Source organism: Castor canadensis, chromosome X (genome assembly GCF_047511655.1).
Source record: "Castor canadensis chromosome X, mCasCan1.hap1v2, whole genome shotgun sequence".
NCBI lineage: Eukaryota > Metazoa > Chordata > Mammalia > Rodentia > Castoridae > Castor > Castor canadensis.
Window position 1 is genome coordinate 17,228,097 of NC_133405.1, and position 13,273 is coordinate 17,241,369.

Genomic DNA, 13,273 nt, shown 5'->3' on the forward strand with positions numbered 1-13,273 from the left:
AAACATACCTGTTTGAAGTTCCAATAGCCAGGCACCAGTGGCTCACACCTGTAATGCTAGCTACTTGGGAGGCTGAGATCAAGAGAATCCCTTTCAAGGCCAGTCTGGGCAGGGAGTTTGTGGATCCCATCTCAACCAATAGCTGGATGCTTGTCATCTGAAGCTAAGCAGAAAGTTGAGATTAGGAGGATGATGGTTTGAGGCCATTCCAGGCAAAAAATAAATAAAGTTTGCAGGCTGGCAGTGTGGATCAAGTAGTAGAGTGCCTTCCTAGCAAGTGAGAGGCCCTGAATTCAAACCCCAGTACCGACAAAAAATAAATAAAGTCTGCAAGATCCCATCTCAAAGGAAAAAAAGCAGCATGTTGGCTCGTGCCTGTCATCCCAACTACACAGGAAGCCCCAAGCCAACTGGGGCAAAAACATCCAAGACCCCCGTCTCCAAAATAACCAGAGCAAAAAGGGATGGAGGCATGGCTCAAGCAATAGAATGCTGGCTTTGCAAGTGTGAACCACTGAGTTCAACCCCCAGTACCATCAAAAATAAAAAAGAAGCCTGGATACATTTTAATACATTGAATACATTTTAAAATTATCAATTTATATTGAATTTGAAACAACAGGGATTAGTGTCTTAGCTAGGGACAGTAGCATATGGTAGCTGAAACTGGCAAAGTGACTTTTTGTGTTTACTTAAAATTGCATTGCTGAGAGATGAGTAGTCTCAGGAAGGCCAGAGGTCATATCTGAAAAAGTCACCCAAGGCCAGAAGGAACCCATCCACTTAGGTAGGCAAAGGTTCAAATCTTGTCAGTTTGAAGATGAGCTAGAAGGGCAAGACGAAGCAGTAGAAACCAGGATCTGAAGCTGTGAGCACAAGGAAGACCTGGGCAGAAAGTTTGGAGCATGGAGTGAGGATATCAGTTAGCTGGGATGCCCTGGGCCACCACAGGAAGGGGAAGAAAAGGAAGGCACTTCTGATAGCGCCCCCTAGCGAGAGTAGCCCTGAATAACGAGCAAAGATGAAAGCCTCCACCTCCACCTCCCTATGTGGGGACTGTTGAGGACATTCTGTAGGTGACCAGCATTAACTGCAACCCATGCTCATGAGCTTCCTGACACTGGACTGAGCATATCTATATGTTCAGGCACTGTGCACTTCCTGGTGGGCGCTGCCTTCTCAGCTGGCCTCTCATTTCCCATTACTGCTTTGCTCTGACTCACTGATGGTCTGCCACATGTCATTAGTCTGCTCAGCTGCCGCTCTCATTTCTCCAAAGGTCTGCAGCATTTGTGTCTTGACTTTTACATTTTTTTTCTTGTGAGAGCTGGAGGAAGTGGTCTTTTCACAGTTTTGCTTGTTGAGTTGACTATTTACAGTGTCTTACAGTTTCAATTTTCTTTTCTCATAGGGATTTGATCCTGATGACCTCTATTCAGGGGTCAATTTCTCCAAGGTTCTGAGTACTCTCTTAGCTGTCAACAAAGCAACAGAAGGTAAGAAGGGTTGGTGATTTATGAGTTCTGGGTGACATTTTTGAATTCACATGTTTCTGATTGCCCCTATGAGCCAACTATGGCAAGGGTCGCTCAATTGATACAAATTTCCTCCTTCCTCCCAAATAAACCCAAACTTGTGTCAAATACTTTAATTTTTCATAGATTAAACAAACCTACCACCAGATAAACATACCCATCACAGAATTATTCTAACGCCTTTAATAGAATATTAAAAAAATTATTTTGCTCAAAGCTCTTGAATAGCTGAGTATACAAGGCAGAAAATTAAAGGAAAAGACCAGTTCCTTTTTAAATAAAATTTGCAAAAGTACAATCATTATTGTATTATTTTATTTTCCTACTAGAGACATATTTTTCTCACACTTCTCCACATGTCTTTGTCTGTGTAAAGGCATCCCTCAGTGACTACACTGGAAATGAAACCTTGAGTTCATCATGAGTGAAAGGAATATCTTACTTAAGGCTGTTAAATATGAATCTTAGTAAATTGGAAGAAAATGATAAGCTTAGAATGGAAATCTACCCCTACATCAGCATTTTAATCATCGTTAAAACGCTCTGAGCCCTTTTCCTGGGTCTATCTAGGCTGTCCTAAGAGCACCGGGTAGTCTCATCCAATCTTGGAACTAGCTCTGCGGGTAGCGTTATCATTATTGTTATTGTTATCATTATTAGGTACACATAATAGATAAGAAATGTCAAGCTCCCTGTTGCCTAACTAGAAAAAAGTGGCTTAAGCTGGGATTCCAATCCACACCTTATTCCAGAACTCTTGTGCTCAAATATGAGTCACTGCTGCTCAAACCGTTGAAGAGCCAAGAGGCTGTGTGCCTAGCACTGCCAGGTGCTCCAAAGGAAGTAGAAAAAAAAAGGTCGCCGCCCTTGAGAAAATTGTCATCTATTTAAGGAGACTCAACTTACCACATGAAACAATTAGCAAACAAGAGCAGACAATATAATCAAGTGCCAAGTAGGACTCAGCATCTAGGAAGCTATCAGTAATTATAGTTTTAGTCAAAAGAGCTGTATATAATAGCAAGACGTGTAAAAATACTTCTCCAAAGTTGTTCTTTTGCTATTTGGGAAAAAAATGCTTTTGAGCTATTGCAAGGCGTATAGCAGAAAGCACAGCTAATTCAAGTAAGTATATTTAACCCATATGACAACTATCCAGTTCTGGGCAGGGAGGATTGTGTAATTTTAACATTATGCCACACAAATTATATGTTCCTTTGCCAAACTCTCCTAGCAAGTTTTACAGTCTCTTCCCTTGCCACAGATATTTATAAAAATACAAGGAGGTGAAAGTTAAAACCCCACACCATCAAGGAAATTACTTGGATACTGAGCTTGTCGCCTAGGGAATGTTTGGGCTTTAGACTTTTGCAGTTTATATCTTTTAAAAATAAATGGAGAGGAAAAGAAGCCTCATTTAAATTTGTCAAGAAGCCAGCTCTTCTCTCTAGCGCACTCTTAGCATACTGAAAACATCCAACTCAGCTCTGGCCTGATCGAATTTCACAAAGGTTTTAAGGAAGACAAGACTTCTGAGTTTGATCTTAAACAACAAATTATTCCAACATCAAAACAAGACTGTTGTCTGTCCCAGACACACACACACACACACTCTGTCTCTCTCTCTGTCTCTCTTGTTCTCCACTCTTTCCCTACCTCCCCCCACCCAGTACACACCGGGGAGATTTTCATTCTATATGTCACACATATTGTTACATGTAAGAAACGAACCAGAGTTCTGAGCCAAAAACAGACAGAGAAATCTGAACTATTTCAAAGTCATAAGAGCCACAAACAGCTGGCTAGTACCAATATAGTTTTTCTTGGATAACAGGGCAGACTATTGTGACTGATCCAGGAGGGAAGACTTGTAGGGAAATGGCTTAAGAGAAAATGTGGCTCTGTCGCTGTTTTTCATTCTACTGGAGAGCAATGGCCAGCAAAGTTAAGAAAAACAAGTTGGCCACCAAGAAGGAGTGGGGTGGGACTGAAATATCCTTGGCCTGTTCCTAATGATAGCAGTTAGAATTACAGCTAGGAGAGCTCTGATAGCACCCCGTGAAGGACAGCGTTATGTTGTAGAAGATTTTCTGACACAAGTGGTTCCTTTACCATGCCTTTTCCTCTTTTCACAGATCAGCTCTCAGAAAGACCATGTGGACGTTCGTCTTCTCTTAGTGCGGTTAATAGTTCTCAGACAAACCCACAGGGAGCAGTTTCTAGCACAGCTCCAGGGCCGCAAAGGCAGTCAAAGGCAGTGGTAAGTATAGTCACTGATTCCCCCTGCGGGGTTTAAAATCCACAAAATCAGATCGATATCCCAGTTGAATTTCCATATGTGGTGCGATAACCATGCTCTTTGTTTTGGGTGTCACTAGGAAAATGACTAGTAAAATGACTTGTAAAATAAGCACCAATTCATGTTGGCCCAATGGAGTAAATCAGGCATGCAGGGGGTGCTGAGAGTCAAAAAATCAAAGTGGAAGCTTAAGTTCTGTTGCTTAGTAGAGTCTGGCAGGTCACTTAGCTGAGAATGCTATGCAAATATAAGTCATTGTGACTACTCCTGATGGCAATTTGCTGTCATTTCCCCTTGGTTTATTAGAATTAAATAGTAACCTAGCACTCAGTAGGCAATCAATACTCATTGTCGTTCTCATCATTATTGTCATCTTTATTTCTCTCTTTGATTTCCTATTGAGCAAGACCCAATTTTAACTATCAGTATACACACACACACACACACACACACACACCCCTATATACACACAGCATACACACACACACACACAAACACAAACACACACACACAACTGTATTGGGATCTCCCAGTTATCTTTGAATATGGTCTGATTAGGAGCTTTTATCTAGGAGGAAATGCTTCATCTTCTGTTCTTTGGGTGAAACCCTTCTTCCTTATGGAAAAGCCACCTATTACTGTAGACCATCATGGTCTATTGCTTCTGGAGCACTTAAATGCTGCTTCTTAACTTTTCTAAGAGCACAAATCCCATTGAGAAGCTGATGAGCCCTGTGGTACCACATTCCTTGGCTCCTCTGAAATTGTGCACAAAAGCACAGGTGTGTGAAGTCAGTTGGGCAAAAATATATTGTGCTGATCAGCTTTTCAAAAGGCCCTGTGCCCCTCAAAAAGTTAAGCCCAATTCATGTGAGGTAGGTTAAGAACTCCTGATTTCAGGAACTAAAGGATATTTGACCCTTGTGGCTAAGCAAATTAAGATGCTAAGAGCATATCCATAACAGTACCTAATATGTGGACTAAGTTTCGTATTGGGTGGAGTAGTTTATCACTTTGCTTTGTTACCTGGTACAGTTAAATAGGTGTCTTTAGAAAATTGGTGAAAGGAGATGGAAAAGAATGCTATGGGGTCCTCTGAAATATGCATTCTAACAAAAGTATTCAGACAGTGTCCAGGGGATTATTAATTCCTCTGCAGCCCATTCATAGTCTGCTAAATTAAAAACTGAGAACAGAGATGGACCTTGACCACCCCATTTTTATTTGCCTAGATTCTTATAAGTTCTTCTAATGCCTCATTTAGATGGGCGCTTAATATGGTGTGGCTTTTGTTTTACTAGGAGATGACGGAAAATGGAAGTCACCAGTTGATAGTAAAGGCAAGATTCAACTTTAAGCAGACTAATGAAGATGAACTGTCAGTCTGTAAAGGGGACATCATTTATGTCACTCGAGTTGAAGAAGGAGGCTGGTGGGAAGGCACATTAAATGGAAGAACAGGCTGGTTCCCTAGTAATTATGTCCGAGAAATTAAGTCCAGTGGTAAGTGAAGCTTTTAAAAGTTTTTTTCACTGTGACTCTTGTACTTTCTTGGTATTCTTACTGAAAATCTTGTAGTTTTAATTGGTTAACAGAAACTGTTTACACTTGCTTGTGTAGGTCGAAAATAAGACTGGAACAGAACTGGGAAAAATGTCTGATTAGATATTCCGAAACAAAGTTTATTTAAAATACATCAAAACAGCAGAAAGCTTAAAAAGCAAAGGAATTGAAAGTTCAGCTAACTGTTCCACATTAGCTATGTCTCTTTTGGTCAGCTAATTCTAGCCTATGTAACATAGTACATAATCCTTCCTGCTGTTCTAAGAATCACCACTGCAGAATACAATAATAGGAGAGGCCAAGTGCTAACTTCCTTTTTTAGCCCTAGGCCCTTTAAGCAGACCTAAGACCGAATGTCTCAGAGCTGTGAGTGAGAAAGAGCAATCACAGGACTGCAGGAAGCTGTCTGGCTGTTCTGTTGGACAAGACTGGCCCTTAACTCATTGCAAGCCACTAACCGCTTGCCCCTTTCTCCAGTAACTTCCACAGAAGGAAAGCTAGAGTGGTTTTTTTGATAACTCATTTGCCTCTCTTAAATAAGAAGGTGGGCCCTGCTTATAATAGCAAAAGAAAAAAAAAAAACCCTCCGAACTCTGGTGCGCAGAAGTACATGACAATACAGGTAACACAGTGTTTAGTTACTATTACATTTCTTCACTCTTCAAAAATGTGTACCCCAGGGCTCCTCTGTGTTTTTTTTAGATGTCTTCTTTTTTTAGTGCCTCAAAATTGATGCTACTAATTAATTAATAAAATTATAGACTCACTGTGAATAACTAAAACATTCCAGAAATACAGTGTAGGTAATAAAAGTCCTCCCCCCCTTTGCCCCTTTCCCCAGATAACTACTGCTAGATGTTCCCTGAAACTGTTAGATTTTCTTCTTTTTAAGGTTTGAGCTCAGGGCCTCACACTTGCTAGGCAGGTACACTTACCACTTGAGCCACTCCACCAGCCCCTTTTTGTGATGGAGTTTGCGAGATAAGGTTTTGCTAACTATTTGCCCAGACTGGCTTCACAACGTGATCCTCCTGATCTCTGCCTATTGAGTAGCTAGAATTACAAGTTTGTGAGCCTCCATTCCCAGCTCCCAAAAGTATTTAAGATAAAAATATTTTTTGTGTGTGTTCTGGGATGGGTTAAAAGGAACATCTCATTTGGAATGTGTTCACTAGCAGATTTATAGTTATTTATGTATATGCAAACTTCTCAACTTTTTTTGTGTTGCTGGAAATGGAACCCAGAGCCTGGTGCATTCTAGCAAACACTCTACCATTGATTCCACACTCCTTGCCCTCAGTGTTTTTAATCACTGGGAATTGAGATGTTTTTGTTAAGCCTTGAAGTACTTTCACAGGGCTTGTACATTTCCTTGGTTTTGATGATTTTTACAGCTGATCTTTACTCCAGATACATTTTTCCACTGACATAATCTGCTTGTCAGGACGCCTAAACCATTTTCCAGATTTACTCTGGCATTGTTCTCTGATTCAGTGTCTTCATCTACAAACCTCTAAGGAATAGCTCTTGCTGCCTTGTCTGGGAATTCTAAGTATTTTTTTTTACAGGACATGGGAAGCAGTCAGCACATCTTCACATGATGGCCTTCATTATAATATGATGGTTTATGGTAATCTGGCCACTCCTTTACGGACTGCCCCAGACTGTTTGTTCTGGCCTATACTCTTGCTTCGAACTCAGTTTAGGACCCACATGGCAAGCTCTGGTTGTGACTTGAGTACCTAGGTGATCCCTAGAAATGGCTAATCCAACTGTCAAAGGTAGCTCTGGGATTCAGGGACCAGGAAGCCTGTTAGTCAGGGAAAGCCTGGGACTAACCATAAATGAACACCATCTCTCATCTAGCTTATTGCAGTAGCTTCTGGTCGGCATTCCTGCTCCCGCCCTTGTCCCTTCTGTAATCTAATTAAATCCAGTAGCCAGGGTGACTCTTTCAAAATGTAACTTCTTTAATAACGCCCCATCTCAGAAAAGATAAGGGCCAAGTATCACAATAGCCTACAAGGTCTTCCAGGATCTGGTCTCCACTTCGGGTCCTTGGCATCACCTCCTCACTCATTCCACTTCAGCCACACTGGCCCCTTAGCTTCCTGGGCCAGACAGGCTTCCTCTTCCCTTTCTGTCCTTCCCTTGGCAACCCTCTCCTAGATATCAGCACAACAGCTTGCCTCAACTCCTTCAGCTCTGCTCACTTGCCTACCTCATAGTAGGGCCTTCCCTGGTTGTCCAGGGGAAGACTGGACTCTGTCCCGCCTGCCACGATTCCCCATCCTGATTTATTTTTTCTTTATCATTTCTCTCCATCTAGCATACTATACATTTGCTTATTTATTTCATTTACTTTCTATATCTTACCACTAAAACGTAAAACACCACAAGAGCAGAGACTGTTTTGTTTTGTTTGTGCTCAGTAAATATTTGTAAAACGAATAAATAATGTGGGGTAGATAATTAAATCCTGTTCATCTTGTTTATTGAGTACCTCCTAGGCACTTGGGGTATCTACAGCAATCTATTCCAAATGGGTTTCCCCCCCTCTAAGATCTTCCAGGCTGGCAGTCTAGATAGATGTGTGCACAACTAACTAACAGGAGAGGACAGAGGGTTAAACACAAAGGTCTAAGTAAGATGCCGGTGGAACAGCAAAGAAACGATTTGATGAACAATAACCTAATTTGAGGGAAAGTGCTTGAATGGCTGGAAGAAGATTCTGACTGGTAGAAGAGGGAGTGGTAAGTTAAAGCACAGAAGTAGGGAATCATAGAGTAGGTTGCAGGTGGTTTGGGTTGAGAATTAGGTGCATGATAAGAACTAATGTCTTGAGCTAGAACTCCATGAAAAGGGGTGTCAATGTAAAGTTTTAAACAGAGATAGCAGAGGACAGGAACATCTTTGTTGTGGTAGTGTGTGGGCTGGATTTCAGGGAAGTGGTGGTTATAATCACTAAGGATGTAGCAGAACCAGTAGAGGCTCCTGTTGAGACCTAGGCATTCTAGACAGTGATGTGGACTGTGGATGATGGTGGGGAGGAAGAGAAGTGAACAGTTATAGATACTGTAGAAACAGAATTAAAAAGCTTACTGATTGACAGAGAATTCCTTACAGACATGCATTCTCACCCACCTGCCCATGCAACAAAGATTTATTTCCCATGACCAGCATATTAGGGTACTATTGAGGCAGAGAAGCATACAACATGACTCTGGTCCTCAAAGTGCTTGTAGTTTAGTGGGGGAAGATGTCATTAAAACACAGTATGTGCAGCGAGACAGCAAAATACAAGGTGCTATGGAGTGTGATGAGAAGAGTGCAGCCCCTCTTCTCTGACAAGAGGTCAAGGGGACTTACTCATCTTTGGACATCTTTCTGTCTCCACAGTGCCTAACACGGTGCTTTAGACGTGGAAATCTGATGTGTGCTTGCTGTGCTTTGAAAATGGTTTGAGTGTGTTCCCCAAAGTTTCATCTGTTAGGAGCTTTGTCCCATTTGGTAGTGTTGGGAAATGGAACCTTATAGGAGGTGATTAGGTCATTGGTGGCATTACCCTCAGGAGAGTTAATGTAGCTCTTGAGAGCCACTGATGGGAGTGGGTTTTATAAAAAAGAACAAGCCTGTCCTCTGAGTCCCTCTGGCTTCCTGCCTTACTACATGATCTCCTTCTCTGAATGTGACTGATTTCCTTTACATTTCTCTGCTATATTGTGACCTGGCCAAGGAAGCTCCACCAGAGGCCAAACAGATGAGGCCACCTGATCTTAGACTTTCAGCTTCCAAAACTGTGAGCTAAATAAAGCTCTTTTCTTTGTAAGTACCAGGTTTAAGTATTTAGTCATAGTACCACAGAATGAACTAGTACAGTGCTGAACTCCATTAATAGAGAAGAGGTGTGTGTGCATTGGAGTTGGTGGTGGTTGGTACGAAGATGATGAATTGTTTTGGAGTAGAGTAGACAATGGTTTGGATATGGCGCACAGGAAAGAGACAAGAGTTGGAGAAGAAACAGAAAAGTCGTACTAAAAGGTGGTGGAAAGTGGAAAGTGAAATTATAGCAGATCATCGATGTCTGGAGGTTGAGAGTGTGTTAAGGATGAATTGGGGATACTTAAGGGAGTAGATAGGGTTGGAACTGAATGGTGAAAGAGAGATAGGCTGTGGGGAGGCCCAGAAGAGAGAGAAGCACAATCTAAGTCATAGTGATTGGTCAGGGAAAAAAAAGTCAGGAAGTTCCTGTGGTAGGAATGAGTAGAGTGAGTCTGGGAGCAGAGGAAGAGGTTAGCTTGGTGTAATGAAATATCTTGGGAAAGTGAGGTGAGCAATAAATCTTTGCTGACCTGAATTCTTTCCCACCTCACCTCTTCCTATCTCCACAAAATAGTGAGTAAGCCAACACCTGTCTAGGATGCAGCCTTAGTGACGTTATCCATTCACACTGCCTATTGCTTCATGTTGCTCTAGAAAACACTGTCGATGTTCCACTTCTTTCCATGAACTTTTCACGTGAACTCTTTTCAAGGATGTTGAAAAAATGACTCATAAATGAGATGCATACTTCATAGAAATAAAACTTTCAATTTAGGGTTTTAAATCCCACTGACATACATCCTCTTGGACCATTTATGAAGTTGAATCAGAAATGGAACTGAAGAACTTCAGTGATCTCTACCTGCTTATTATTGGGTCAAAAGTGTGACATTCTGGTCACTGAGATAGTAATTCTGACAAATTCATATATACAGCCTGGAGTGGCATTCAGCCTGATACTACACATCTTTTTGTAATGTCCTAAAAGAAAACAAAGCCAGCCCAGAGCCATGGACCCCCTCACCCTGTGGGGTGCTGTGCCCTGGGAGTGCTATGCATTCTTTTGCTCCTTTGAGCCTATCATTAACAAGAACACTTTGTGCTCTGGTTAATTTGCCCTTGGGGAGTAGCATTTGAAGTTTTGGATCCCACTGTAGTTCATCTTGAGATAAGTATGGTCAAATCCCCGGGATAGCCACTTCTTGCTCTTTAACAAGAGACTGATTTCAGAGGATGTATAGCATATAGAATCACCCATCGAATACTATAGAAAGCTAAGAAATAGCATATTTTGGTATAAAACACGCACACACACACACACACACACACACACACACACAAATATCCTTTTAACATGTGCTTGAGGTTAAAAGTACAGTAGGTCTTTGTGACCATGATGATAAAAACCTCTCACCAAGCATGATGGAACTTGGACATTGGTGACATCAAGAAACCACTGTTACTAGTTTTGCTTGTCTCCTTCTGGATTTCCTATGACATGAAAAAAACCCTCTATTTTGAGCAAAAATATGCTTTTTCAAAGGTCTTCATAAAAAATACATGTATTGATAAATTAGTCATAAAACAAGTCACTAAAGATAAATAAAGGGCCTTTGCTTCTTTATTTCATTCAAATTAGATACATTATAAATTAGAAAATTAGTTACTTCTCTTTTAAAAATCAGTTATAGCCTGTAAATGAATATGCTATTAAGACATCAAAATAATTGCCGCCAATCAGTAACATAAACTATGCCTTTTTAATTTTTGTCTTTGCTATGTTATCTACAAAGGCAAAGGGTTTTGTCAGTACTTAACATAAAACTTTGTGAGTTGGGCGCGGTAGTGCACACTTGTAGTTCCAGCCTTCTGTAGGCTGAGGAAGGAGGATGGCAAATTCCAGGCCAGCCTGGGCTACAAAGCAGGCCCCTGCCTCATAAAAACCCAAAAACCAAAAAATTTTCCATGTCAAGAAAATTGAGATAAGGGTGATTGGAGAAGATATTTTAAACAAATTCTATTTTCTCCTACTGATCAAGTTAAGCGGTCATTAAATCCTTCTAAAGCATCTGATTAGAAGGTAAATATAGGTATCAGTCAAGAGGTTAATCTAATTTGTATTAAGGCAGATTAAGAAGCCACTCTTCCTGTTCATTATAAACCAGAGCTAGGATTGAGCTTTCTATTTAGACTTCCTGTTTTAATCCCCTGGGTGTATTGCATCGATACTTCATGGCCAGAAAAACTGTCACTAGATTTCTTTTTGTCCTATCACCATCAACAGGCAATGGGGGACAGAATCAAGAGTGAGTTGGAAAAGGGTCTTTACATCAGGACTAGGAGGGTTTCTTAGGCCTGTGTCTGTGTAACACTGCTGCTGGTTATTTTCTGCCACACGATCCATGGGAATTCTTTTTTATATTGACTGCTTCTTTGTCACTAATTGAATTGAATTGGCCAGTCTTTTCATCGCCCTTGGGAACACTACCGAAAAGGTTTATGTTTTCGTGCTAGTTCTCTTGGAGCCACCCCCAGGGACTGAAATTGTGTCCTCTGAACCTCCACGTTCCTTCTCTGCCTGTTGCTGAGTGTGGATTTCAGAGAGAATTTAGCAGGGCGAGAGTGGTGGCAGGAGTGGGGGTGAGGAGCAAAGGAGAAACCATCACTGAGGTCACAGGGCTGGTGTTTTTCTCTTTGCCTCTCCCTGTTGAACTCTTTCATGAAGCCAGTCCTTTGCCAGGGTTACATTACTTTAGTTTCTCCTTTCAAACCAGTCTTCCTTCTCCTCCATGTGTTGATCTCTCTGTCCTAGACCAAGCCTGCAGGGAGAGCTAGAACTTCAACACCGTGCTCAGTTCAGCCTTGTTCCCCATCTCAGGTGGAAAGCACTTGGCTTCAGGATTTCACTTTATGTAACATGCTAGCGGAAGGTCTTTTGCTAGATGTTCTTTGAGTTGGTGATTCTCCTTCCTTCCTCCCTTCCTCTCTTCCTTCCCTCCTTCCCTTCTTCCTTCCTCCCTTCCGCCTTCCCTCCCTTCCTTCCCTCCTTTCCTTCCTTCCCTCACTTCCTCCACCCCTTTCTTTCTATTTGGCAGTACTAGGGTTTGAACTCAGGGCCTTGTGCTTGCTAAGCAAGTGCTCTACCACTTGAGCCTTGCTACCCACTCTTTCTTCTTCTTTTTTTAGTTCATTTTCTCTTGAATGGGTGTTGAATTTTGTCAAGTGCTTTTTCTGCCTTTGTTGATACTTTGTGACTTATGGGTTACAAAATTAAAAAAAAAACTAAAAAGAAAAATAAAAAGCATGAGTTACATTGATTGATTTTTAAATATTTAGCCACCCTTGCATCTCTGTGATGAATCTTATGACATACAGTTCTTTAAACTATTGAATTCTGTTCGCTAATATTTTGTTAAGGTTTTACTGCATCTATATTTATGAGGTATTCTGGTCGGTGTTTTTTTTTTTTTTGTATACTCTTTGTATGGTTTTGGTGTTAGTGTAATAATGACTTCATAAAATGAGTCTCAGAAAGGCAATCTTGCCTCTTTTATTTTCTATAAGAGCTGTATAGAATTGGTATTGATTCTTCCTTATACATCTGATAAAAATTCTCCAGTGAACCCATATGTGTCTGGATATTTCTTTTTCCAGAGTTTTAAATGTACAAATTCAATTTTCTTAATACTGGAAGTTCTATTGCAATGATCTGTTTCCTATTGGGTGAGTTGGAGTTTCTGTGTTCTGAAGAATTGCCTTGTTTCACACCTGATTGTTGCATGGATGTGCATAGAGTTGTTCATAGTGTTCCCTTATTTTCCTTTTGACATTTCCAGGGTCTGGTATGATATCCCTGATTCATTCCTGAGATTGGTAATTTGTGTCCTTTCTTTTTTTCTCCCCTCTCAATCTTGCTAGAGGTTTGATGATGTTATTGATTTTGTCAAAGCACCATCTCTTGTTGCATGGTGTTCAGTCATCCAGGATCTTTCTCTTCAATTTCAGTTTCTTCTCTGTTCTAGTCCTCACTGTTAACATTGTGTTTCAACTGCAG

The 13,273-nt window shown here is 41.0% G+C and overlaps 1 protein-coding gene across 5 annotated transcripts in view; it reads left to right on the forward strand.

Annotated features, from left to right (window-relative positions):
* Arhgef6 (Rac/Cdc42 guanine nucleotide exchange factor 6) overlaps positions 1 to 13,273 on the forward strand; it is a 100,922-nt gene that overhangs the window by 25,651 nt on the left and 61,998 nt on the right. For all 5 annotated transcript variants that reach the window (XM_074063807.1, XM_074063805.1, XM_074063808.1 and 2 more), the window contains 3 exons: positions 1,412 to 1,496; positions 3,671 to 3,795; positions 5,136 to 5,337. In XM_074063807.1, the coding sequence (XP_073919908.1) occupies positions 1,412 to 1,496; positions 3,671 to 3,795; positions 5,136 to 5,337 (412 nt within the window). The remainder of the gene's footprint in view (positions 1 to 1,411; positions 1,497 to 3,670; positions 3,796 to 5,135; positions 5,338 to 13,273) is intronic.